General features: G+C 42.6%; 1 protein-coding gene across 10 annotated transcripts in view; it reads left to right on the forward strand.

The window, feature by feature from the left end:
• The first annotated feature begins 608 nt into the window (after positions 1-608).
• TCTN2 (tectonic family member 2) overlaps positions 609-27,936 on the forward strand; it is a 28,363-nt gene continuing 1,035 nt past the window's right edge. The window contains exons 1-16 of one of the 10 annotated variants that reach the window (XM_081540437.1): positions 609-805; positions 982-1,089; positions 1,532-1,608; positions 2,898-3,097; positions 5,054-5,154; positions 9,332-9,522; positions 10,828-10,954; positions 12,016-12,157; positions 12,374-12,439; positions 13,991-14,125; positions 14,378-14,455; positions 18,399-18,479; positions 19,109-19,220; positions 22,280-22,386; positions 25,747-25,903; positions 27,254-27,379. In XM_081540437.1, coding sequence (XP_081396563.1) covers positions 3,049-3,097; positions 5,054-5,154; positions 9,332-9,522; positions 10,828-10,954; positions 12,016-12,157; positions 12,374-12,439; positions 13,991-14,125; positions 14,378-14,455; positions 18,399-18,479; positions 19,109-19,220; positions 22,280-22,386; positions 25,747-25,903; positions 27,254-27,379 — 1,472 coding nt within the window. In that variant the 5' untranslated portion in view covers positions 609-805; positions 982-1,089; positions 1,532-1,608; positions 2,898-3,048. Of the gene's footprint in view, positions 806-981; positions 1,090-1,531; positions 1,609-2,883; positions 3,098-5,053; positions 5,155-9,331; positions 9,523-10,827; positions 10,955-12,015; positions 12,158-12,373; positions 12,440-13,990; positions 14,126-14,377; positions 14,456-18,398; positions 18,480-19,108; positions 19,221-22,279; positions 22,387-25,746; positions 25,904-27,253; positions 27,380-27,936 lie in introns of all 10 variants that reach the window. The other 9 variants (XM_081540439.1, XM_081540438.1, XM_081540430.1 and 6 more) reach the window with 9 other exon arrangements.

Genomic DNA, 27,936 nt, shown 5'->3' on the forward strand with positions numbered 1-27,936 from the left:
AATTTTTTTCCCAGGCAGAATTTTGGTAATTTCGCATCTGTTCTAAGTGGTGCTAAAACTTCACGTGTGTAGTTTGGGAAGACCTCAGAGATCTGAGAGCTCTGTGTGGTGGTTGGTTCAGTCGCTAACTCGTGTCCCACTCTGCAACCCCGCGGACTGCAGCACGCCAGGCTTCCCTGTCCTCCACTGTCTCACTCTGTGTGGTACAAACAAAACCTGAAAAACGGAGAATAATAAAAACAATACAACAGTACAGTGACAGCACTGCAGCCTCACCCCCTTTTTGTCCCTCCCCCTAAATTCTCATAAAAATCAAGTTTATTAAGTTGCTTGTTTAGAACCCAGTGCCTGCGGGCTCGCATTTGCATTAACTCCAGGTTGACTGAACTAACTCCATGTTGGAGAAACTCGGGGTTTTAAACTGGACACGGACTCTTTTTCGTGATCCTTTACATGGAATGATGCAGCTAGAGGGACCTAAGGCCTGTGGCAGGGATAGGCCGCTGCGGATGGGTTTGAGGGCGGGCTCTCTCTGCTGTTGGTCCAATCACGGCTCGCCTTTCGTCAGACCGGCGGCCGATTGGTGGTTGCCATAGCTCCAGGCTTTCGCTTGACAAGATGGTGGCGGCAAGGCCGCCCGGGCAGTGCTTCCCAGGCCCCGCGCTTCTAGTCTTCTAAGGCTGGCGCAGCCCTGTTGTGCAGGCCCGGCGAGCCCCCAGGCATGCGTTTGTCGCCGCCGGTCCCTTTGCTTTGGGGGCTTCTCCTTCTGCAGAGCGTCTTGAGGCCGCTGAGGGGAGATCTGGGTGTGTAAGGCGGGGCAGGGGCCTGCAGGACGGGGATGAGGGAGAGGGCGAGTCTTTTGAGGCCAAATCTGGGACTGCCGCCAGAGCTGCGGAAGATACCGCCAAAGAAAGCCACCACCCAGCGTAGACAGGGGTTCTGCAACTATTAACTCCTCCCTGTCTCTTTCTTCCCGCCTAGTTTTCATTCCTTCTGTCATCCGCATGTCCGGCCCTGTGGTCAGCGCGTCCCTGGTCGGAGGCACCGAGGATGTGACCGTGTCCCTGACCCAGCTGCGGGACGAGATGGGTAAAGAGTCTGACCTTTCCTATGGGGAGGGAGGAGGTTGGGCCGGCTTCAGGCCGCCCCAGAAGCCTGGCCAGGTGGCATCCTGAGTCCCTTGGCGCTGTCCCCTGCAAAGTCGGGATGGGGGCTGCTGCTGTGGACCAGAGGACCAACAGACAGGGTGAGTAAAAGAAAGCTTGAAATTAAAAGTTAGCATTCACTGAGCTATCCCATGTACTTAAATACATCACTTCATTTTCCTAATAAGAACAGTAATGTCTTTTAATTCCATTTAACAAATGAAGACACTGAAGTTCAGAGAGGTTGTCACTGGTCCAAAGTCACACAGCTTGTAAGGAGTCCACTCCTAGGCTTGGAAAGGTGTTCCATCCTGGAAAACCTGACTCAAGAGTGCACTACCTTGGTGGCTGAGCAATACTCTCTTGCGTTCTAATCTCTCCTGTAGGTTTATTACCAGTTCCCACCTGTGGCGAGTTGAACAATGAGACAGGAGACTGGAGTTTGACTGTCACCCCTACTGTGGTAAGGCCAGAGGTGAAAACCTTTTCAGTGGCATCTGCGGAGTCCTACATCTGGTGCTCCTGCAGTGTTGTTTTCTTTCTTTCTCTCTCTTTTTTTGACTGCGCCCAGCAGCTTATAGGGTCTTAGTTCCCTGATCAGGGATTGATTGAACTTGGACCAAGGCAGTGAAAGCGCTGAGTGCTAACCAGTGAACTGCCAGGGAACTTCCCCTGCAATGTTCTTTGAATCAGATAAGATGGAACTTCGTGCTTGGAACCACCATGAAACTGTGGGCTATCTGATCCTGTAGGCACTCATCCAGCCCAGAGATTCTTGGATGAGTTTCAAGAAGCTTGTGAGGGAATTCCCTGGTGGTCCCATGGTTAGAACCACATGCCGTCACTGCCAGGGGCCCAGGTTCATTCCCAGGTTGGGGAACTAAGATCTCACAAGTTGCATGGCACAGCCAAAAAAAAAGCCTGTGAACTCTCTAAAATTGTGTGTAAAATTATCTGTGTGTGCATTTTTTTCTGATGAGAGGCTTGTCAGCTTCTGTCAGATTATCAAATGAACCTGTGACTCAAAAGAGCTTCATGAATTGCTGGTCTCACCCAGCTCTGGGCTTATGTGTAAGGACACTCAAGCCTGGAGAGACGAAATATTTTCCACTTAATGGATGTTTCATTGAGTGCCTAGTATCTGCAAAACATCAACTCCTGACATAAAAGATGAGACAGACAAACTTTGCTTGCATCCCAGAAACCAGGGCCTGTTTCCATGGACTTTTATTTGTGTGTATTTAATCTGCTGGTTGGATAACAAAGGTGCCAGACAAATACCTTTATCAGACCTGTGTTCAGCTTTCTCTAAACAGCCAAAGGGCTTTCTGGATGGCTCAGTGGTAAAGAATCCACCTGCCAATGCAGGAGACTGGGCTCAGTCCCTGGGTCGGGAAGATCCCCTAGAGAAGGAAATGGCAACCCACTCCAGTATTCTTGCCTGGAGAATCCCATGGACAGAGGATCCTGCCTGCCTACAGTCCATGGGGTCACAAAAGTCAGACACGACTTAGTGACCAAACAACAGGCAGCCACAACTTGCTTGCTTGTATGTTCAGCTGAGGATTAGGAATCAGGGCTTATGTACTGCTGTAGGTTTACAGGGTAAAATTGAGCAGGATGATGTCATCCTTGGGTCCAGTTTGCCTTTTGTAAAATGAATGGAGGCAGATTGAGCTTCCTTACCCTTATGTGTTCTTATAGATGCTGTTTTGAGTCACCATAAAAAGTACAGCAGTATTTTCCTTTCAGAATTCGTTGGAAGTGACCGTGAGGTTGAACAGGGATCTGCAATCATGTTCCTCTAATGAGACAGATCCCTTCCCGGAGGTCCCGTGTATTGTCCAAGCTCTTCTTATTTCAGCCTTTCATAATACATCCTGTTTAGCACATCTGCTCATTCATGTGGAAATTTATGCCAACTCCTCTCTGGGCCAAAATGCATCAGGCAAGTAAAGTCTCCGACTATCAAAATGTTTACTGCAGATGTTTGATGGTAAGTAGGTGCCACGCAGTTTGTGTGCTTCACTCGTGAGTCTATCTTGCTTTCCTTATTTTTCTTTTGTTTAATTTTCTTATTTTAAAAGCTTCCAAGGAATTCCCTGGTGGTCCAGTGATTTAGGGGTCCTCACTTCCAATTCAAGGGGCACATGTTCAATCGCTGGTTGGGGAATTAAGATCCCGTAAGTCACATAGCATGGCCAAAAAAGAAAACTGACAGGAGGGCTTAATAGTAGCTATACCACTCAGAGAAGCAGCTTTTTTTTCTTTTAAAAATATGCTTGAATATAGTTAGGTAATATTTCAGGATGTCCTTGTACAAATAGCCAAACTTAGGAAAATTAGAGTCTCTGTATATTGGTAATTATGAGATGTCCACTTTGACCCCATGAAGGTACGAAAAATTTTGTACCTAGTCAGACAGAGATCAGAACAAGAAAGAGGATGGGAGGACAGCCAGGAGGTAAGCAGTATGCTTGGTAACAAGGAAGCTAGCAAACAATGTGGGAGGCGTATAGATAGATTCACAAACATCTATCTATATATCACATAGTAAAACCCTATTCTAAAATGCCTTGCTTATGTGTCATGGATTTGATTATACTGAGGGTCAAACCCTTACTCTTGTGACATGGTCTCTTATTGGGACTTTCTTGTTCTTGATACCACTGACATACTAGGGTTCTACTATAGTATAGCATAGAATATATAATAGTTGTTCTTTAGAAGCTGCAGTTATCCTGTCATTGAAGTTGACTGATACAGAGTTTACACAAATAGTCGCTACATAGCTTTCCAACTGTTAGTCTCTGGATTCCGAATTAGGAGGCTAAAATGTAATGTAACATATTCCTTTTCCAATCAGTGTGAAAATTACTAATTTGCCCCACACTTGAACCGGAATCAGGATGTGAAGATTTGCATTCACAGTGTGATGGGAATTGAGGTTGAGTGTGTAGCTCAGTTAAATGAGATCTTGGGGTCAGATGGCTTCCAGATAAACTGAAATGTCACCGTGGCTTCAGATTTTTTTTTTTATTGTGGTATAGTTCCTTTACAGGGCTGTACCGCAAAATGAATTAGCTATATGTATGGATACAATCCCTTTCTCTTGGGTCTCCCTTCCCACTCATCTAGTCACCACAGAGCACCGAGCTGAGCTCTCTGTGCTTTATAGCAGGTTCCCACTAGCTATCAGTTTTACTCATGGCGGTGCACATACCCACACCCAATCTCCCAATTCCCCCACCTTCCATGTCCACACCTGTGTTCCGTTCATCTTAGTCTCTGTTTCTGCCCTGAAAATAGGTTCATCTGTATCATTTTTTTAGATTCTACATACATGCGTTCATATACGATATTTGTTTTTCTCTTTCTGACTTACTTCACTCTGTATGACAGACTCTAGGTCCATCCACATTACTGCAAATGACCCCATTTTGTTCTTTTTATGGCTGAGTAATATTTCATTGTCTATAGGTACCACGTCTTCTTTCTTCATCTGTCGATGGACATTTAGGTCATGGCTTCAGGTTTATCTGTTGAAAGAGATGATGAATTTGGAGGAGTAAATGCTTACAGTCTGTATTATGAAAAGAGTTGTGCAGTGTATTGAAAAATCAGTGCATTGCATTTGTCTTTAACTTGCAAATCTTAGTGACTTGATCATCTTCAAGATCAACTGTGACTTCTTCAGTTTGTTATCTAGGACATTCTCTTCTATTTGGGTTTTTGTTGGAGGAGTAGATACAGGCCTCAGTAGTATTACCCCATCTCAGGGATACCTTGATGTGGAATACTGGTAATGGTGATTTGTAATACAACTCAGCTTTCTTTGAGTGTCTAAAATGTGGCCATGTCTCATCAGTGTTTCACAGCTGAACTTCTCTGTTGTTTGTACTTTTCAGAAAATGTGACTGTCATTCCTAACCAGGTGTATCAGCCCCTTGGTCCTTGCCCTTGCAATTTGACAGCGGGGGCCTGTGACATTCGCTGCTGCTGTGACCAGGTATGGCCTTTCTGATTATTGGGTGCAAAAACTGTGGTACCTGATAGCATGTGGGGGGCACCAGCAGCTCCCCATCAACAGCTTTTTAGTGCGTGGTCTTTCAAAAGCTGAGATTGTATGTCATGTTTTCCAATTGACTATTTTCTTATCTAGCCTTTTCAGCCTAGTTTATGGACAAAGGGCTTTCCAGGTGTGACAGTAGTCGTAAAGAATCCCCCTGCCAATGCAGGAGATGCAAGAGACACTGGTTCAATCCCTGGATCGGGAAGATCCCCTGGCATAGGAAATGGCAACCCACTCCAGTATTCTTGCCTGGAAAATTCCATGGACAGAGGAGCTTGGCCGGCTATAGTTCACGGAGCTGCAGAGAGTCGGACACGACCGAGTGATTAAACAGCAATTATGGACAAAAAAAATGTGTCTGTTTGGGTAAAGTCCTGATTGTGATGCTACTGAGAGGGTGATTTTAATGTCTTACTTAGGAAGCCTTTAAGAAAATATAAAAAGGAGAGAAAAATAGATGTTTTCAGTGATTTTTTTTTTTTTTTTTTAGTAAATTTACAGGATTGTATAACCATCTCAATAATCTAATTTGAGGATGTTTCCAACACCCCTGAAAAAAAGCCATATGTCCATTTGCAATCGCTCTCATTCATGCTCATCATCCCCAGACTATTTATTGTTTGTTTGTTTTCACTAGAAATGAAGTATATTTGTTTACCTGGGTATAGTTGATTTGCAAATTATGTAAATTTCAGGTGTATAACAGTTACAATTTTTAAACATTATACTCCATTTATAGTTATTATTATAAAATATTTATAATTATTATAACATTTATAGTTTTTTTATCATTTTTTTGGGCTATATTCCTTGTGCTGTACAATAATATATGCTTGTAGCTTATTTATTTTATACGTAGTAGTTTCTACCTCTTCATCCCCGACACCTGTGTTGCCCCCTGCCCCCATCCCTCTCCCCACTTGTGACCACTAGTTTGTTCTCTGTATCTGTGAGTCTGCTTCTTTTCTGTTATTTTCACTAATTTGTTTTCCCAGGTCACTGTTAATCTACTTTCTGTGTCTGGATTTGTCTCTTCTGGACACTGCATATAAATGGAATCCTTCAGTCTGTAGAATTTGTGTTTGGCTTTTTTTTTTTTTTTTAATATTTATTTATTCCCCTGTGCCAGGTCTTGGTTGCCTCATGTGGGGTCTAGTTCCCTGACCAGGGATTGGCCCAGGCCCTCTGCACTGGGAGCCTGGAGTCTTAGCCACTGGACCACCAAGGAAGTCCTGTGTCTGGCTTCTTTTTCCTAGCATCATGCTTTCAGGGGTCACCTGTGTGTACCTGTGCGTGCGTTAGTGCTCCATTCCTTTTTATGGCCGAATCATCTTCTGTTGTGTGGATATATTACAGAGCGCTTAACCATTTATCAAGTGAGGACATTTAGATTGTTTTGACTTTTTGGCTACTATGAAGAGACCTTCTATGAATACCTGTATACAAGTTTTTGTTTGGATGTGTGTTTCCATTTCTCTTGGTTATGTTACCAAGAGTGGAATTGCTTTGTCACATGGTAACTGCATGTTTAACCTTTCAGGGAACTGTTTTTCTTCTTTTTGGCTGAGCCACATAGCTTGTGGGATCTTAGTTCCCTGACTGGGGATTGAAGCTGTGTCCTTGGCAATGAAAATGAGTCCTAACCCCTGGACTGCCAGGGAATTCCCTTGAGGAACTGTTTTTCAAAGTAGCTACATCATTTCACATTCCCATCAGCACTGTATAAGGGTTGTAACTTTCCATGATGTCACCAACAATGGCTATAATAATCTTGATTACAGCCTTCCTTGAGGGTGTGAAGTGGCATTTCATTGTGATTTTGATCCGTATTTCTCTACTGGCAAATGATACTGAACATCTTTTCAAAGGCTTATTGAATGTTTATATGTCTTCTTTGAAGAAATGTTTGTTGAGACCCTTTGCTCAGTTTTTAATTCGGTTGTCTTTTTGTTGTTAAATTAGATTGTCTTTTTGTTGTTCACGTTCACTATGCACTTTGGATTCTAGTCCCTTATCAGATATATGATACACCAAAAACTTCTCCTATTTGTCTAGGAAGTCCATTTTCCAGTTGGTGTTCTTTGAAGCCCAAAAGTTTTAATTTGATCAAATCCAGTTTGTGATATAATTGACACAGCCACTGTACGAGTTTAAAGTTTAAAGTATGATTATTTGACTTAACATACATCATGAAGTGGTATCACAATAAGTTTGGTGAACATCCATCATCTCATATAGACACAAAATTAAAGAAATAGATGGAGGAGAAAGTGGCAACCAACTCCAGTATTCTTGCTGGGAAAATCCCATGGACAGAAGAGCCTGGCGGGCTGCAGTCCATGGGGTCGCAAAGAGTCAGACAGGACTGAGTGACTGTACACACGCCCATGCATTCTAGAATCCAGTACAGACCCATTTAGATATGTGTATATATGTCTGTGTTGTAGTGAGGAACCTTCACTCCTGTTATAGTTTACAGAATACATGGTTTAAAATAGGTTTCTAGAATTTAAAAATATTTTTAAATCAATTTGGAGAGGATTCAGTTTTCTGAAAACAAAACATCTTTTTCTCTCTTGACGTTGCACTACTTGAACTCTATGGTTTTCCAGTTCATTTACCATTTTGAGGAATGTGGCCTAAACACACTGCTATATTTAAAAAGGATAACCAACAAAGACCTGCTGTATAGCACAGGGAACTCCGCTCAACGTTATGTGACAGCCTGAATAGGAGGGGAGTTTGGGGGAGAATGGATACATATTTATGTATGGCTGAGCCCCTTTGCTGTCCACCTGAAACTATCACAGCATTGTTAATTGGCTATACTGCAATATAAAATAAAAAGTTTTTTTAAAAAAGGACAAAAAGAAATAGAAAATTTTACTTGTGATGAGAACTCTTAGCAACTGGCATATGTAGTCTACAGCAGTGTTAATTATATTGTTTTTGTAGATTACATCCTTAGTGTGTACTTATAAGAGGAAATTTGTACCTTTTGACCTCTTTCATCTAATTCTCCCTCCCTTTATTCCAGTTTTTGGTCATTGTTGTCGCTTATGCTTTTGGTGTCATTTCTAAGAATCCATTGTCTAATCCCAGATCAAATACATATTTTTAATTTTTATTTTTAAATTAATTTTAATTGAAGTATAGCTGCTTTACAATGTTGTGTTGGTTTCTACTGTGCAATATACATACATCCCCTCTTTTTTGGATTTCCTTCCCATTTAGGTCACCACAGAGTACTGAGTAGAGTTCCCTGTGCTGTACATAGGTTTTCACTGGTTATCTGTTTTATCCATCGTCTCAAAAGTGTGTGTCAGTCCCAATCTCCCAATTCATCCCACCTCTCCTTTTCCCCATTGGTGTGCATATGTGTGTTCTCTATGTCTGTGTCTCTAGTTCTTCTCTGCAAATAGAAGAACTGTGTCTTTTTTGCAAAAGATCATCTGTGTCTTTTTTCTAGATTCTATATATGTGCATTAATATACGATATTTGTTTTTCTCTTTCTGACTGACTTCACTCTGCATAACAGGCTCTAGGTCTATCCAGATAAAGGACTTCTTGATATCAATTGGGTCATGATATAACAAGAGTGATTCAAGGATTCTTCTGGAATATAGACTCTGCCCTCTCTCTCCATGTCCTTAGATTTCTCTGGACTAGGAATTTGAACGCTGCTGCTGTTGAGTGACTAAGTTGTGTCCTACTCTTTGCGACCCCATGGACTGTAGCCCGCCAGGCTCCTCTGTCCATGGGATTTCCCAGGCAAGAATACTGGAGTGAGTGGAGATGCCAGTTGAAAATTCTCCACCTGTGGTCTATTTCATATTATCTGTTCTTTTTCTCATCTTATTTGTAGGCATATCTTAGGTCCCCATTTAAGATGTAAATTCTATGAAGGTTCAAAGTCCCTGACTTGGAACCTCGTAGGGAGCTGACTTGCTGTGAGCGTAAACACTCTCAGCCTGGAGGCCAGCTGTTTGTTTCCTGCTTCCTCTACAGTGTCCTGCTGGTCTCCAGCAGCGAGTGCATCACGCTGGCCAGGAGATCCTGACGGTGGGCAGAGGAGGGATTTAATCTTCTCTATGCTCCTCTACGTCTTTCCAGGAATGCTCATCAGATTTAACAGCGCTGTTCAGGGAGTCCTGTTTCCCTGGTGTTTTTGGAGGAGATGTTAATCCTCCCTTTGATCAGCTCTGCTCTGTGCAGATGGCACGTGGAGTCCCTGACTGGTTTCCATTCCTGTGTGTGCAGCTTGCCAACTCGCCCTTCCTCGGGTACTTCTACCATGGTTCTGTGTAAGTGTCCGAAGGGCTGCCTGGGAGAGGGATGTGCACCCAGGTGGCCCTGGAATGTAGCCATGTCCTCCTCGGGACCCCTCCAGAGGCTCCATGCTTCAATCCCTCCATTCTAGATTCAATTCTAGGTTTCACATAGTAAGTTTATTTTGTGTTAAGTATTTGAAAGAACTGGTTGTTCAGTCGCTAAGTTGCGTCCAACTCTTTGCGACCCCATGAACTGCAACACACCAGGCTTCCCTGCCCTTTACTATCTCCCAGAGTTTGCTCAAACTCATGTCCATTGAGTTGATGATGCCGTCCAGCCATCTCATCCTCTGTCACTCCCTTCTTCTGCCTTCAATCTTTCCCAGCATCAGGGTCTTTTCCAGTAAGTTGACTCTTTGCCTCAGGTGGCCAAAGTACTGGAGCTTCAGCTTCAGCAGCAGTCCTTCCAAAGAATATTCAGGGTTGGTTTCCTTTAGGATTCACTGGTTTGATCTCCTTGCAGTCCAAGGGACTCTCAAGAGTCTTTTCCAGGGACTTCCCTGGTGGTCCAGTGGTTAAGAATCTGCCTTGCAATGCAGGGGACTCGGGTTCAATCCCTGGTCTGGGAGCTAAGATCCCACATGCCACAGAGGAACTAAGCTCACGAGCCACAACTAGAGAGTCCATGTGCCGCCTGACTCAGTGAAGATCTGGGTGAGGAAACTCAGAACAAATGCAACCAAATAAATAAAATAAAAAATAATAAATTTAACAAACAAACAAACAGACAAAAAAGAGTCTTTTCCAGTACCACAGTTCTAAAGCATCAGTTCTTATGTGCTTAGCCTTGTTTATGGTCCAGCTCTCACATCCATACGTGACTACTGAAAAAACCATAGCTTTGACTATAGGGACCTATGTTGGCAAAGTCATGTCTCTAGGTTTGTCATATCTTTTTTTCCAAGGAGCAAGCGTCTTTTAATTTCATGGCTACAGTCACCATCCACAGTGATTTTGGAGCCCTCACTGAAAATAAATTAATTGATACCACAAATGGTTAATAGTGGTTCTCTGGATTGGGGGAAAGAGTGGTGGGCTCATGGGGAGCTTTAACATTCTGTCTTTTACATTTCTGTCTTGTTGACATTTTAAAGCAACATTATTATTAGCATTGAAGTAAAACTCATGGAACGTAAATTAACCATTAACTACTTTAAAATGCACAGTTCAGTGGCATTTAGTACAAATATTATTTTGATGATTAAAAAAGCAGAGAAAAAACTTAAAAGAAGAATTGCTTTTAGCATGTTAATGATGGTCTCTCTCATCAATTTGCAGTTCCTCTGGACATCACGCTTCCTTTGACATGTATTTGCATACTGATCTAAAAGACTTTTCAGACTTTGGTTACAAACAAGGAGACCCCGTTATGACCGTAGATAAGGCATATTTTACTATTCCACAGGTAATCATTTCAATTTTAATATGCTAGAAGCTTTTTCTCACTTTCCCCTTCCTCTTACTAATTTAACTCATGTTACTCTAAAAAAAAAAAATCTGTTCCTGAGTTACGTATTTTTCTCCTGTGGACTTTTCAGGCACTCAGCCATTTAAGGTCTCTGGATTGTGTTTTCTTCTTTTGATAGTCATTGTTAAATCAATCTGTCTTTGCTAAATCTCAGCGTGAACTTACTAAATAAAAGCAAAAGACTGTCTAGAAGTTTCCATGGAAGTAACTATCGTTTCTCACTTGTATTAGTTTAACAGCCAATGTCTAGTAAGTCATAAATACTTTAAAAATTTTATTTGTTTATTTTTTTATTGAAGTATATTTGGCTTAGGTGTTGTGTTAGTTAAATATTTAATATAATAGAATTTTGAAAACTATTTTAAGAGTTGAGTTTTATGTGAAATCTTAACTTTATTAAGTTCAAAATTATGAGGAAAAAGTATTTATGGGGAGAAGACATGGGAGGCTAAACTGTTTCTCTTTACTATCCACATGAATCCATTCTTATGGCTTTAACAAAAACGCATTTGTAATGAGGGAGAGAAAATGAAGTTGAGGGAGCTCCCTGGCAGTCCAGTGGTTAAGACTCTGTGCTTTCACTGCAGGGGACACGGGTTCCCTCCCTGGCCGGGGGAGCTAAGATCCTGTATGCTGCATGGAGTGGCCAAAAAGTGAAAAAACAAAAAACAACAACACAAAAGAAACTGAAGCTGAATGTAATCATGTTTCTGCAAAGTAAATGATGCAGAGCAGGGAATTTTCCTTAGCAATTGTACTTACTGTGACCCTGCAGCCAGTGGCCTCCAGAGTTTGATTAGCAAGTCAAGTAGATACTCTGCTAAAGTCAGTTAACTAGTGAATGCCCTAGCCATTGTTGGAGCTAACCCAGCAGTAGAAGCAGGGTGCAGAAAGGATGCTTTTCCAAGACACTGATCTCTTTTTTTTTATGATCAGAAAGGAGGTCATAAATCTGTCGCATTTCCCGAACCCCCCCCCCCCGCCCTCGCGGCCCTCAGGTGTCCCTGGCTGGGCAGTGCATGCACAGCGCTCCTGTGGCCTTCCTGCAGAATTTTGATGTTCAGTGCGTTAGTAGCCTGGAGGAGTACCTAGAACGAGACGGAATTACCAGTGCAAAGATAAAGAATGGTGCTATGGGAGGTAAGTTACATCCACTTGAGCAAAGAACATGGATCTTAGATGCCAATTAGATGCCAAGAATAGTGGGTTGTTTGATGGCATTTGGGGAGTGGAGGGGAGCTGAGTGGTTGGCGTACAGGGCAGGCATAGGCACTGTATTTGGCAAACTTTCATTTAAATGTGAGTATATGAGGTTCGTGTTCTCCTATGGAAGTTCATTTATGTATGTTTTTTCAGGCATAGTTACACCGAAAGTAATCTATGAGGAAGCAACTGACTTAGACAGATTCATCACCAATACAGGTATTTTAATGTTATACTTTTATACCATTTCTATGGGGATATATATCATTTCTCACAAGGAATATATACAATAAGTCCCTATATACGAACCTTCAAGTTTCGAACTCTGCAAGACGCACACATGTGTTCCACCACTGTCAGGCCTGAGTGAAATTTCATCTCGTCCTCTGTCTCCTATTGCTGACGATCCTATAGCTCTACCACCTCCCAGCTCCTCTTCCCTCCTCGCCTCTTCACTCGATGCTAGCCCCTGTATGCCAGCTCTGGTACTGTACTTTTCAAGGTCCTGTACTGAAGGATTAGAAATGTTTTCTTCATTTTTTGTGTTTGTTTTTAATGTATTATTTGTGTGAAAACTGTTATTAACCTATCACAGTACAGTACTATAGAGCCAATTGCGTCAGTTGTGTACCTAGGCTAACTGTGTTGGACTTACGAACATGCTCTTGGGATGAAACTAGTTCGTGTGCAGGAGACTTACTGTAGTCCCAGAGTAGAACACATTTTCATTAGGAATTTTAGGAGATTTGTAGTTGTTAGAGAAATCTCCCATTAGCATTTTGCTTGTTCCATCTTGACTTACTGTGGAGTAACATCTGTGACCTTGAACCCAATCCTTCTCAGTCCTGGATTATATGGGTTCCAGGGTCTCTCCTTGTTCTCTGGGTGTGTGGGCTTTTTCTTAAGTGTTTTTCAGAGAGTTAAAGGGTTCTTTAGGACCCAGCATTTTCACTTCTTGCTTGCTTTTCTTTTTCCAGTCATTAAACTCTGTGATTGTAATGCAGCCAACAGTACATAGAATTTGGCCAATATTACCAGGACTTCTGTTTTTCCATGAAGGATACTACTTGTGTTTCTTTTCAATGTGTTATAATTCTCGGAACTTATTCTTTCCTTCCATCAGCTACTAGTACAATATAGTAGTGAATAGACATCAGGCCCCTGCTCTTAAAGAGCTGACATCCTGTAATCTTTCCTTTAACAGGTGTAATCTTTACCAGATGTAATCTTTCTGTAATCTTGCATTTAACAGATACTCTTCCAAGCCCATGCTCTGCATTAGGCTATGAGCTGGGTACCAGGGATGCTGAAATAAGAGGACAGGGGCAGGGACTTTCCTGGTGGTCCAGTGGTTAAGACTCCATGCTCCCAATGCAGGGGGCCCATATTTGATCCTTGGTCAGGGAACTGTGTCCCACATGGTGCAACTAAGAGTTCCCATGCCACAACTAAGACCCAAAGCAGCCAAATAAATGAATGAATAAAAAATAAATGTTTTTTAAAAAGGGAAGGGATGGAGCTCACTCAGGATATTGGGATGGTGTGGAAAGAGGACATAGCTAATGCTGACTTGGGTGGAGATCTGAGGACGGCTTCTTGAGGAGGTGATGACCCTGCTGTGTAAGGGAATTGGGTCTGCAGGGCAGGGATGGGGGTGGGGGATGGCCACCCAGGCAGAGAGAACCATCAATAATAGACTTGAACCCAAGGAAGGTCTTTAATTTTTTTATTTTGGGTCTTTAATTTATGGAAGTACTCTCTTATTTCCAGAAACACTTTTAAATGCTGGACCAGCCCCCAGGAATGTGAACGTGGAAGAACATTATATTTTCAGGTGGAATAATAATACAATCAGTGAAATAAACGTCAGAATTATTAGAGCAGAAATTAATGCCCAGCAGAAAGGTAACTTTGTGAAGGGCAGTGAGAATGCTTTTAATTTAAAGTGTTTTTTTTCTTTCTTCACGATTCTCATAACAGATAAACTAATTCAGACCTGTTTTTCTTATTTGTGTTTATGAGTTAATCAGAAAACAGTGGGTTTTTTTTTTTTTTTTTTTTTGCATGTCAAAATGCAATTATAAGGTAAAGAAAACTACACTCTGGTAGATAATTTCTTAGCGAATTGGTGACATTATATTTTTATTTTATTTCTAGGAATCATGACACAGAGATTTACAGTGAAATTTTTAAGCTATAACAGTGGCAATGAACAGGAATGGTCTGGAAACCCAGGTGAGACAGTGCATATCAATCACTGATCTTACAAACACATTTTAGTTTGATGCTCCTGTGCTATAATGATGATTGTAAATAACTGTTTCCAATTTTAGTTTGTGACTCTGACCTTTCTCTTTTTCTTTTGTGACACTGTATTCTTTTCCTGCTAACAGCTTAATTTTTTTTTCATAAAGTGTTATATATAGTCACAGTTGTAAAGCTAAAACAGTCTTTCTCTTTAGCTACTGGTCTTTTTTTAAATAAAATAATTTATTTGATTGATGTATAGTTGATTTACAGTGTTATGTTAGTTTCAGATATACAGCACAGTGACCCAGTTATACACACGTGTATATACTCCCCCCTCGTATTCCTTCCCACTATGGTCTAGCACAAGACGCTGAATCCCTGTGATACACAGTAGGTCCCCACTGTTCATCTGTTTTATGTATATAATAGTTCGTATCTCCTAATCTCAAACTCCTATTTCCTCCCTCCCTCCCTCTTTTTTTTTCTTGGTTGGGGCGGGGGGAGGCTGTGCTCCACCGCTTCTGAGATCCTGATTCCCTGATGAGGGGTTGAACCTGGGCCTCAGCAGTGAGTGTGTGGAGTCCTAAACTTGATCGCCAGGGAACTCCCTTACTATCCTTCAACATGCAGTAATTAATCGTGAAGGAACAACATTTTTAAACTTTTTAGTAACTTTTTGCTTTGCATGATCCTCAATATTTATGTATACTGATTTAATTATACACAATCCTTTATATATATATATATATATTTTTTTTTTTTTCTTTTAAATAGGATTTTAATGTTAGGGTTTATTGTTGGCTTTTAAGAGCAGACTCCTGGTTAAGTCAAGGTACTGTATAGAAGTTATGTAAAATCAGTATGGAAGTTCAGTGTTGCTTTTTCTACTCGGTGATTTTGAAGAAATGAAGTAGTTCCAGTGTGATTTTTTTTCTTTATTTTCTAAACTGCCTGCCTATGGCCGCCTAAGGCATGCCTCTATGTATTTATTGGCTACTACAGTATTTCAAGAAGTGTTTGGGACATTTCTTTAAATTATGTACAACCCAAAATGTTGATGTTTTGTATGGATCACAAGTGCAGCATTCCTTAATTATTTCTGTTGTAAGTCACAATTGTTATTTAAAGAATAACGTATGTACTGCATGAAAACATTATGACCTTTTTCTCTTCGTTTATGTAAACTCCAAGGTAACTGGGGGGAAGAAAGAAGAGACCAGGCTCCTGAAATTTAAGAATTTTTATGTCACTGACTTAATTTGACAAGATTTCTGAGAAAACCTGTCAGAATATATGAGAAATGTTGATGCTCTCATCAAAAAAGAATACATCAAGAGCCAGAACCAATCAGGCAGAGACACAGCTTGTATATAGAGAGACACTGTCTCTCTAGTACTTTCTGAGGCTGGACAGGGTTTTTGGAGGACTATCTCACATGGGCCCTGTCTTCAGGGGCTCTCTTATTTGGAGTGACAGCACTAAGTCACAGGAAACAACAGTGAACAACCCAAGATAATTAATAAGTGAGGTCAGTTACTAGGGTCAGTTACTCCAGGATTCAGAAGAGTAGAATGTTGACCATTCACCCAGACTGCATCACTAAGGAACAGTGTTGAGTGTCCAGCACGTGTTAGGTTTTGTTTTGTTTTTTAAAAAAATATTTATTTATCAGGGTGTATTGGGTTGATAACGTGGGATCTAGTTTCCCTGAGGCGTGTGGAATCCCGACCAGGGATCAAACCCAAGTCCCCTGCATTGGAAGGCGATTCTTAACCACTGGACCACCAGGAAAGTCCCCATGCCAGGTTTTGTTCCTAGGCTGGAGGAAAAGCACCAAGCAAGTCAGAACCCTGCCCTGGGTGTGTTTCCACTCTGGGCTGCGTGGAGGAGACTGTGCCTTGCTGCTGCTGCTGCTGCTAAGTCGCTTCAGTCGTGTCTGACTCTGTGCGACCCTGTAGTCGGCAGCCCACCAGGCTCCCCCATCCCTGGGATTCTCTAGGCAAGAACAGCGGAGTGGGTTGCCATTTCCTTCTCCAATGACTGTGCCTTGAGAAGCAGATAATTGGAAAGGGTGCTGGGGATAGGAATAACCTGGGGGAAGCCGAGGAAGCAGACATGAGCATGAAGCGTACTCTGGCAGGATTAGACCCATGGCCAGAGGGGAGGCCGCTTGTCGGGAAGGGTGGGGCGTAATGCAGGAAACACAAACACCAGGCAGGAACCTCGATGGTATCCCAGTTTATATGAACAAAGTGAAAGTGAAAGTCGCTCAGTCGTGTCTGACTCTTTGCGACCTCATGGACTGTACAGTCCATGGAATTCTCCAGGCCAGAATACTAGAGTGGGTAGCCTTTCCCTTCTCCAGGGGATCTTCCCAACCCAGGGATCGAGCCCAGCTCTCCTGCATTGCAGGCAGATTCCTTACCAGCTAGTCACAAGGGAAGCCCAAGAATACGGAGAGGGTAGCCTATCCCTTCTCTAGCGGATTTTCCTGACCCAGTAATCAAACCAGGGTTTCCTGCATTGCAGGCGGATTCTTTACCAACTGAGAACAATGCTACTGTAATATGCATTTTTGGAAGGGACATAGGAAATATGCATATGAACTGGATATGATATGGTATGATTATAAGGGGTTATTATTAATTTTCTTAGGAGAGATATTGACATCATGATGATGTAGGGGAATATCCTTAATTTTGAGAGATGTCTGATGAAACTTTCATGATGTGAATGTCACGATGCCTACACCTTATTTTCAAATAGTCCTGCCCCTCTCACCCCAAATATATATGCTTTTATAGTAGATAAGACAAATATCTATTATATTTTTATATTAATATAAATTAATAGATTGTGCCATTTTTATTGGAATTTGTGTTTTGATGTTATAAAGCTTCTAAAAATGGGAAATATTTTATCTATCCTGAAGGAAAGATCTTTGGGGTGCACATTAGATATGTGAAGATCAGAAGAGCAGTGGCCCCTGAATGGCTCACAGTCTAGCAGTCAGAGGTGCTTTACAAAGGAGAGGAGCACCCCAGTAATGAACAGGCCCAGGGGTTCCCTTGTACTTGAGGCGTCCAATTCTAATTTTCCCTACGGGAGCCCTGGAGAAGGAGATGGCAACCCATTCCAGTATTTTTGCCTGGAGAATTTCCTGACAGAGGAGCCTGGCAGGCTACAGTCCATCGGATCGCAAAGAATCGGACATGACTGAATGACTAACACTTACTTAAGAAGAATACAGCTAAATATTAACAGTTGTTGAGTGTTAGGTGGTGGCTGTATTGAGTGAGATTCATGGTATTACTTTTAACTTTTCTGTGCTTGTGAACTTTTTCGCATTAAAAAGGTGGAAACCATAAGCTGGATTACTAGGAAATGGATGGGAATAGGATTTAAATCAGACCTTGGGGTTGAATTAGTTTACTGGAAAAAGGCTACATGGGAAAGTTACTCTGGTTTTAAGTTTCCTTTATGAACCCCTGTGATAAGCCGTACTAATCACTCAGTAAGTATTCATGAACTGGCCTGCCCAGCAGCTTATTGTTCTCCAAGGTGAGAGGTCTAAGACTGACTCCTGCCTAGTTTTCACTTCTCAGATTTCACTTTAAAAGTGTCTTCAAAAAACCACACTAACATCTGTGTTTTATAATCTCAAAAAGAACATGTCTATAACTGAGTCTCTTTGCTGTACACCTGAAATTAACACAGCATTGTAATCAACTATACCTCAGTAAAAGATGAAGCAAATGAAAGGAGTGATGTTGATGTCCTTCTCCTGAGGGTATTCTGAAAAAGAGCTTTGAGTGCATATTTCCTTTCGTTGTGGATTCCTTCCTTCTGTTATTTGACGAGGTAGCGCCTGTTGCTTTGAGATAAACTCAGAGGGAAAGATGCTCATTCTCCTGTGCTGTTTGTCTAGGTTACCAACTTGGCAAGCCTGTTCGAGCTCTAAGCACCAACGGAATGAATAATGTCACGACTTTACACCTTTGGTATTCTGGTAATCTGATTTGATGATAATATGACTAGCTCTCTGGTGAACTAGAATTGGAAATATTGCCATATTTTGAATCTGATTGAGTAACCAGTTACTTTAAAGCCTGGTGTGTTTATTTAGCCTAGGGGTGGTTGTTTTCCATGCTTCTACAGCTTCCTTTTCCTTTTTCTTTCTTTCCATAAAAAATGTTAACATTGTTTTCACTTGAAGTGCTGATTTTCAGTAAGAGAGATAGATTTAAATAAGAAAGTGGCTGGAGAGTCCATTGTCATTGTTGTCACTGATTAACCCAAGATGGTGCTAATCAGAGACAGGAAAATAGTTTCATTCCAAACTATGGAAAATCTTTGCATCAGTGGTGATTACCCACAGGTGCCAGAAGGCATTAAATTTCAGGTTCAGAATAAACCCCTGATCCCTGTCCAGGTATTTCCATACAGAAAGACGCCTTTGTTCCGCTTTCAAAGGATTAGAGTAACAATGACCTCATTTCTAGAGAGCTGGAAACTATTTCTGCTTATTGTTCTCTGTTTTTTTGGTTTGTTTTTTTTTTTAAGAAAAACTTTGAGGTAAATCTTTTACTTACTTTTGTTTTGCAAAAATAGCAAGAGAATAATCTTTTTATTTTATAGCCGGAAGGAGTTTGTGTTCAACAGCAACTCTCAAACCCATTTTATTTGGAGAAAATGCACTATCTGGGTGCCTTTTAGAAGTTGGAATTAATGAAAACTGTACTCAGCTTAGGTGAGTGTCTCACTGATGGAATTATCTACGTTTTGAGTGGTTTGCTTAAATTTAATTCACCGCCCTCCCCCATGAGTATTAAAGACAGCATGAAAAACTTCAGTCTGAATGAAAACTTATATGAAAGTGATAGTAAACAGTACAAACTTCGATGGACTTCCCTGGTAGTCAAGTGGTTAGTAATCCATCTGCCAATACAGGGGAAACGGGTTTGATCCCCGGTCCAGGAAGATCCCATATGCTTCGAAGCAGCTAAACCCTCAGGCCACAGCTAGTGAGCCTGTGCTCAAGTAAGAGAAAGCCCGCATGCAGCAGCAAAAACCCAGTACAGCCAAAAAATAAATAAATTAATTAATTAAAAAAAAAAAACAGTACAAACTTCCAATACAATTTAGAGTTGATTCAAACATCAGTATAAGTGCAAATAGACATTCTCGGAAGTTTCGTCCGTATTTATGCAAATTTTTCTGGGAAGTTTGTTCATATCATTGGAAACCCCATATTCCTAGAAAATCAGAGAAAGGGTTGGAGCCAAGTATCATTGGTGATTAACATTTAAAGAATTTTTAAGCTTTGTTACATGATGTATAAAGAATTTCCCATTTAATTAGCTGGGTGGTGTTTGGAAAATTCATGGATATTCATATGCATTCTTTTTTTTTAATTGATGCAAAATTCACACAACATAATCATTTTAACAGTTGACTGGCATTTAGTACATTCATAATGTTGTACAACTACCACCTCTGTTTACCTCCAACACATTTTTGTCTCTGTGACATGAAACCTATACTTTTTATTTTTTAATTAAAAAAAAATATTTATTTGGCTGCAGCAGGTCTTAGTTGCAGCATATGGGATGTAGTTCCCTGACCGAGGATCGAACTGGGGCCCCCTGCACTGGGAGCTCAGAGCCTTAGCTGCTGAACCACCAAGGACATCCCTGAAACCTGTGCCTTTTAGAAGTCACTCTCTATTCCTCCCTCCCCTCAGCTCTGGCAACAACCAATTCACTTTCTGTCTCTATGGACTTACCTATTCTGAATATTTCATATAAATGGTCTCCTATACTTTGTGAATTTTTATATCTGACTTTTCTCACTTAGCATTCTGTTCTTGAGATTCATCTATGTTTGTAGCCTGTGTCAGTGCTTCATTCTTTTTCATGACTGAATCATATTCCATTGTATGGAGAGAGATACATATATACGCTGCTGCTGCTTCTGCTAAGTCGGTTCAGTCATGTCCGACTCGGCGACCCCATAGACGGCAGCCCACCAGGCTCCCCCATCCCTGGGATTCTCCAGGCAAGAACACTGGAGTGGGTTGCCATTTCCTTCTCCAGTGCAGGAAAGTGAAAAATGAAAGTGAAGTTGCTCAGTCGTGTCCGACTCTTAGCGACCCCATGAACTGCAGCCCGCTGGGCTCCTCTGTCCATGGGATTCTCCAGGCAAGAGCACTGGAGTGGGGTGCCGTTGCCTTCTCCAATATATATATATGCGATATTTGTTTCTTCATTCCTTAGTTAACGGATATTTGAGGTATTTCCATCTTTTGTGGAATAGTGCTTTGTGAATTGTGTTTTGAACATTCTTGTATCACGTTTTGTTTAAACACCTGTTTTCAGTTCTTCTGGGTGTATACACATGAATGGAATGGCTGGATCATAGTATTTTAATTTTTTGAGAAATTGCCATGTTGTTTTCCACAGAGGCTGTACCATTTTGCATTCCCACCAACAACGTAAAAGGGATCCAATTTCTCCACATCCTTGCCAACCCGTGTTTGTTTTTTTGGCCATGCCATTCAGCAGGAGGGATCTTAGTTCCCTGACCAAGGATTGAACCCTCACCCCCTGCAATGGAAGCTTGTAGACTTAACCACTGGACTGCCAGGGAATTTCCCTTCGCCAGCACTTGTTATTTTCCAGTTTTCTGAATAATAGCCAACCTAGTAAATGTGAGGTGGTATCTTCTTATGGTTTTGATTGCATGTATTGGAGAAGGAAATGTACTGGCAACCCACTCCAGTATTCTTGCCTGGAGAATTCCATGGACAGAGGAGCCTGGCGGGCTATAGTCTATGAGGTTGCAAAATTTGAGCAACACGGACACAACTGAGCAACTAACACTTTCACTTTCATTCTTACACCCATCTCATCTGAAATATATCCCAAGTGGTGTACTTCTTTGGGGAGCAGGGAAAAGGTGGAGGTGACATTGAGAAGGGAAGAAAAAGTGTGGGAATAAGTTACCCACGGTGGCTCCTGTTGGAAGGGTGCGAGGCCTGAGTCAACACTCAGAGTCTCTCCCTTGTGGTTCATAAGATTTGTACCTCCCGTGAGGTCACTGGAACAAGAGAGATGCTAAGTTCTAGTTCTTAATCTTAAACCTAATTTAAAAAAAATGTATTTGTTTTTGGCTGCACTGGGTCTTTGTTGCTGCATTTGGGCTTTCTCTAGTTGTGGTGAGCAGGGGTGATTCTTCATTGCAGAGCATAGGCACTAGGCACACGGCTTCAGGAGCTGCAGCACGTGGGCTCAGTAGTTGTGGCACACGGGCTTAGTTGCTCCTCGGCATGTAGCATCTTCCCAGAGCAGGGGTTGAACCCTGTCCCCTGCATTAGCAGGTAGATTCCTATCCACTGGACCACCAGAGAAGTCCTCTTCACCTCATTTCATAGCTCAAACTTCTAGCTAATTATTTAGGTTCCTTTTACTATGGGGTCACTCTGGCCCATGAACTTACCCTGGTAACTTGGCATGTGATCTACCCACCTGCCAAGTTCTGTGACACTCAAAGGAGCCTGCTCGTGATTCTAATATAAGTTACTAATGTCCTAAGTCTGAAGTGAAAGATTGCTTCCATATGTCCTCCCCTTGACAGCAAGGGAAGACCTTGCTCAGGAAGACCATCCTCAAGGGGTGAGTCTCTCAGCCTAGATCCCCTGGTGGTTTTTTTTTTTGTTTAGGCATCCAGCAAGCACAACCAAGTCCTCAGAAAGGACTTCAGGACAAGACCTGCTGGCTAGGAGCTGAGACATGTCTTCCTCTCTTGCAGGGAGAATGCTGTTGAACTGCTTGATTCATTAGTACAAGTGACTCATGTTGCAATGAGAGGCAACTCCGATTACAACGATCTCAGTGATGGCTGGCTTGAAATAATACGTAAGTCAAAGCTGCATGCGTGTAAAAGATGTACCTCGGTTGCTCTGACTATGTAGCGTCAGGTATGGCATTAAAGCCTGACTCAACAGTCATCTTTCTTTGCTGTGATCCAACAGACATTTGTTTAGAGGTTAGCTCTACCAGGTAGAAGGCTTTTCATGTCTTTTACCTCTTATTCACAATGGCTTTTTTTTTTTTTTTTTAAAGAGGAAATCTACAGGAAGTTCAAATTGCCCAGTTGTTTTACAAGCTAACAGTCTTTGGAAAAGGAAGTCTTAATGAAGTTTAAGGATTTTCAGTGCGTGTCAGTCTGCATTCCTATTTTTGATTGCCAGGAAAATGGACAGTTGAGAACTGGTTTTATAATTTACAAAAGCAATTTTGTTAACTTAAAAGAAAATTAAAAGGTGATAGAAAACACTGTGCTAAGTGAGAGAAGCTAGATACAAAGGAGCACATACTATAGGATTCCATTTATAATGCAGTGTCCAGAAAAGGCAAATCTATAGACACTGAAAGCAGATTAGTGGTTGCCCAAGGCCCAGGCTGTTGGAAGGAAATGAAGGGTGATTGCTAGTGAGTATAGGATTTCTTTTGGGGGGTGATGAAAATGTTCTAAAGTTGAATCTGCTGCTGGTTGCATAACTCTGTGAATATAATTAAATTGAATTGTACATTTAAATTTAAGTAGGTGAACTATATGGCATATCAATAAAGCTATTAAAAAAGAAAGAAAGAAATTAAGGTGTAACAGAGCTAATAATAGCAGGGTCACCAAGGCCAGAGAAAAAGATTTGACGTTCCAGCGTCTTTGGTCAGAGGCATTTGCTCTGAGTGTTGGGGTCAGAGGGGTTTGGTGTGTGAAGAGGAGATACACAGGGGTTTGGTGTGTGAAGAAGAGATATACCACAGGGAGTACATGGAACGGACTTAGCCCCGATAAGCCCGATTTCCACTCCAATTACAGAGTGTCCATCTGGTCACTGAGCTGTGGCTCACAGGGGTGGTCTAAGGTCACAGTTTGTTGTGGGAGAGCTAGAGCTAAACCCAGGGTTCCTACCTCTTCCTCTCCTCCCAGCCAGCAAGTCTGGTAGTGTTGCTCTGATTTCTCAGGGAGTCTTGAATGCATAAGGGGCTTCCCAGGTGGCACTAGTGGTCAAGAACCCACCTGCTAATGCAGGAGACATAAGAGACTCTGGTTCGATCCCTTGGTGGAGAAGATCCCCTGGAGTAGGGCACAGAAACCCACTCTAGTATTCTTGCCTGGAGAATCCCATGGACAGGGGACTCTGGCGGGCTACAGTCTGTGTGTGTGTGCTAAGTTGCTTCAGTCATGTTCGACTCATTGCGACCCCATGGACTATAGCCCGCCAGCCTCCTCAGTCCCTGGGGTCGCAAAGAGTCAGACAGGACTGAAGTGACTGAGCATGCATGCTTGAGTGTATAAAGGCACTTTGAATAGAGAGAGAGCTTCTTTTCTTCCTCTGCTTCCTGGGATTGCCTCTTGGGGCCTAAATGAGCTGTCTGACGCTGCAGCATCTGCTTTCTTAAGTCCCCTCCCCTCCCTGTGGATGCTGCTGGGAGTGCAAACCCTCCCCCTGCCCCCGCACACTGAGTCCTGTCTTTACCCTTTCCACACCCTCCGAGGCCACTTCAGCTCGTCAGGCTGGAATTCATACAAAGGACCAACCAGACACATGCCCCTGCACTTTCCCCACCCCTTGTGATTAGGGTCTGAATCATTACAACCCCCTCTGTCCTCTCCCCTGGGGGTGGCCAGGGATCACGTAATATGTATGCCTGGCCGAGGTACTGCTGACCACTCTCTGACTCAGGCAGTAGGGTCTGGCCAGCCACGCGGTTTGCCTGTCCCACCTGTGCTCAAGACCCTAAGCCCAGAGTTAGGTCCTCATTTGGAAGTAGAACCCTGGGGTCGGGGCTTGTCAACTCCTTGTTAACCTGTTGGCCAGCGAGGTAGGCCGTGGAGGTGCCTGTGGGATGCAGGGAAGGGGTCAATATAGCACCGGAGAAGTAAAAACCATGGGAAATTTCAAGACAGAAAACCAGAGTTGGGAAGTCAGAGGTGATGGCATTGTGTTGCCTTCATGGTGGAAGCTCTTAGCTTGTATTTCACGTCTAAGCTGCAAGTCAACCCTGATCCTTGTTGATAAACAGAAGAGAACAGTGCTGACCCCGTGTATCGAAGAGAAGGAAACTGTTGGTGACAACCTTCCAGATACCTGAAGGAACAAAGAAATCCCCTCTGGAGTGGCCCTAAGACTTGCCATCCACATCCAGCGAGTGACCTTGCTCATTCTTCTCCTCCTACCCCTACAGAGGCCAGTTTTCGAGATGAATGAAAATTCATCTCTTTTCCAGTTTTATCCTCTTCCATTTGTATTACTGCTATGGCAGCAAACCAGGAAATTGCTTTTGAACTATTTAATCTGTAGCAACTAAAGTTGTTAGTATGGATTCTAAATGTCTTACACAAGCTTTTACTAGAACAGTGACTGCGTAGAATAAGTCTCATGGCTTTTTACTGCAAGTCGATATTTCTGTTCAAGCTCTGGGTGGCTGTCAATGAAGAGCTTGGGAACTGAATCGTGATTTATGGTTTTCTTAGGTGAGTCAAAGATTTTAAAGTTCCAATGACTGAGTTAACATACAAGGGGACACTCTTCTTCAAATCTTTATTTTTTTAAAAAAAATTATTTGACTACGCTAGGTGTTCTCATTGTGGTGGCTTCTCTTGTTGTGGAGCACGGGCTCTAGGGCGCTCGGGCTGCAGTAGCTGTGGCACGTGGGCTTAGTAGATGCAGCTCCCAGGCTCGAGAGCACAGGCTCAGTAGTTGTCGTGCATGGGCTCAGTTGCTCCGTAGCATGTGGGATCTTCCTGGATCCGGGATTGAACATGCGTCTTCTGCATTGGCAGGTGGATTCTTTACCACTGAGCCACAAGGGAAGCCCAAGGAGACATTTTGAACACGAAAAGTGAAAGTGCAGTCGCTCAGTCGTGTCCAACTCTTTGCGACCCTGTGGACTGTAGCCTACCAGGGTCCTCCGTCCATGGGATTTTCCAGGCAAGAGTACTGGAGTGGGTTGCCATTTCCTTCTCCAGGGGATCTTCCCAACCCAGGGATCGAACCCAGGTCTCCCGCATTGCAGGCAGACGCATTACCGTTTGAGCCACCAAAGAAGCCATGGGAAGCATATAACTAGAGCCTGTTGGAGATTAAAGACTCAATCCTCTGATTCCTGCCTAATAATATTTCCAATTTGGGGAGTTACATTACAGTACTGTAGGAAAACTGCAACTAAATTCTTCTTTCCAAAATGCACAACTTAATATCTCTCCAGGTGCGGATGCACTTGATGCAGGCGCAGACCCACCTGACAGCAACGTGAGCGGCATCTGCCTGGATGTTCCCGCGCAGCTGAACATCCGCATCCTGTTCTCGGATGCTGGCGCCGTGGAAGGGATGACTCAGCAGGAGATACTTGGCGTCGAGACTAGGTATGATGGCATCGAGGCTAAGTGTGCTTTAGAGAGAGTCAGTAAAGTTGAGGGTGTGCCGAAAAACCAGGAAATAGTCATTTCGAATCTGATTGCCTTATTTACAAATTGCGATGATTAACAACATGATTACTTGTATAAATGGAATATGGATAAACTGGGTTTGTAATGGAAACTCATTCCCACTCCACTTTATAGTATTTGTAAGGCTATGTAGAAGGGATTCTGCCAGGTATTTCAGGGCTTACAGAGATGAATAAGGGGCTGCTTAGTGCTCAGCATATTTTGAGATTCATGAATATCAGCATGCCGATCAGGGAATATTGCCCTGTGGGTAGAGATTTTGGTGACAAGATAGGTGGGTTCAAACCATGGCTTTTCCAGTATGAGCTGTGTGACCTCATTGGTCAGATGGTGATAACACCTTTATATGTCAGAACTCTCACTTTTCAGTGACTGATTCCCAGTTGACATAGACTTAAGTAAAAGGAGATTTTATTAGTTCAAATTGTGAAAAGTTTGTATACAGTTAGTTCATGGTTCCCATGTGGTCAAGGGTCTTTTCCTCTTTATCTCTTGGCTCCTCCTTCCTTTGGATGGGCTTCATTCTCAGGGAAGTTTCCTCAAGAGGTGGCAAAGAAGAATACCAGCAACTTCAGGCTTATATCAGATTAGCAAGTCCAGGGGAAAGAGGGTGCCTCCTTTCCTCATCGTTCTCAAAAATGGTCTAGGAAGACTTTCGTTGGTTCAGTTTCAGTCATGTGCTCCATTCTGAACCAATCACTATGGCCATGAGAGTAGACAGATTTGATTGACCGGGTGTAGGTGATGGGCACATTCAGGTGAGTCCCCTCTGGTCTGCTCAACTGAGAGTGGGAGAGGGTTTGTTCCCCTAGGGAAAACTGGGGCACAATTACTAGAAGAAAGGCAAAGGGCTGCTGGGATAGGCAAAAAGGGAGCAATAACATAGAAAGCCCTCAAAAGTCATTAGCTACTGCTGCTGTTTTTACTATTACACTATTGTGTGAGACAAACAAGTGATAAAACAAATAGACTTTAAAAGCACCAGTATGAAATGAGATGATGGGGGAGAAGAGAGGAAGCAGAACTGGCAAAATGCTGGTAGTTGTTGCAGCCTGTGATAGGTCCACAAGGGTTCATTATACAGCGGTCTCAGCTTGTGTGTGCATTTGAAAATTTACATACTACAAAGGGGGAAAGGTAGCACCAGTAAAATGTGAAACGTGTGTAGGAGAATCCCAGCTCACGTTGTTGTGTCAGTTACCCAGTGTTCTTAACGGACCAGAAGTGAGTGGTAGCTTTGTTGCCTGTGTGACCTTTCCCTCCCAGGTTCTCCTCTGTGACTTGGCAGTTCCAGTGTGGACTGACTTGTGAGGACAAGGCTGACCTCTTTCCCATTGGCGCATCGGTCCAGTTTATTAAGATACCCGCACAGTTACCCCATCCACTTACAAGGTAATCTATTTGCTGACCTCAGTGACATGATCAGGAAGCAGAAAAATATATGTTCAAAACTAAGAAGTTTAGGGACCTCCCTGGTGGTCCAGTGGTTGAGACTCCATGCTTCCACTGCAGTGGGCATGAGTTTGATCCCTGCTGGGGGAAGTAAGATCCCACATGCCACGTAGTGCTGCTGAATAAGTAAAAGACAAAAGCAAACAAAAGCTTTATTTCTTTAATCAAGTTTTAAATGAGTTTTTTAAAATAGTTTTATTTATTTATTTTTGGTTGTGCTGGGTCTTCACTGCTGCTCCTGAGGACTTTTTCTAGTTGCAGAGAGTAGGGGCTACTCTTTAGTTTTGGTTTGCGGGCTTCTCATTGTAGTGACTTCTCTTGTTACAGAGCACAGGCTCTAGGCATGTGGGCTCAGTAGCTGCAGTTCTTAGGCTCTAGAGCACAGGCTCAGTCGTTGTGGCACACGGGCTTAGTTGCTCCATGGCACATGGGAGTTTCTCTGATTAGGAACTGAACCCACGTCTCCTGCATTGACAGATGGATTCTTTACCACTGAG

This window comes from Giraffa tippelskirchi, chromosome 11, assembly GCF_054371585.1.
Source record: "Giraffa tippelskirchi isolate mGirTip1 chromosome 11, T2T-mGirTip1v1.2.pri, whole genome shotgun sequence".
NCBI classification, from domain to species: Eukaryota; Metazoa; Chordata; class Mammalia; order Artiodactyla; family Giraffidae; genus Giraffa; species Giraffa tippelskirchi.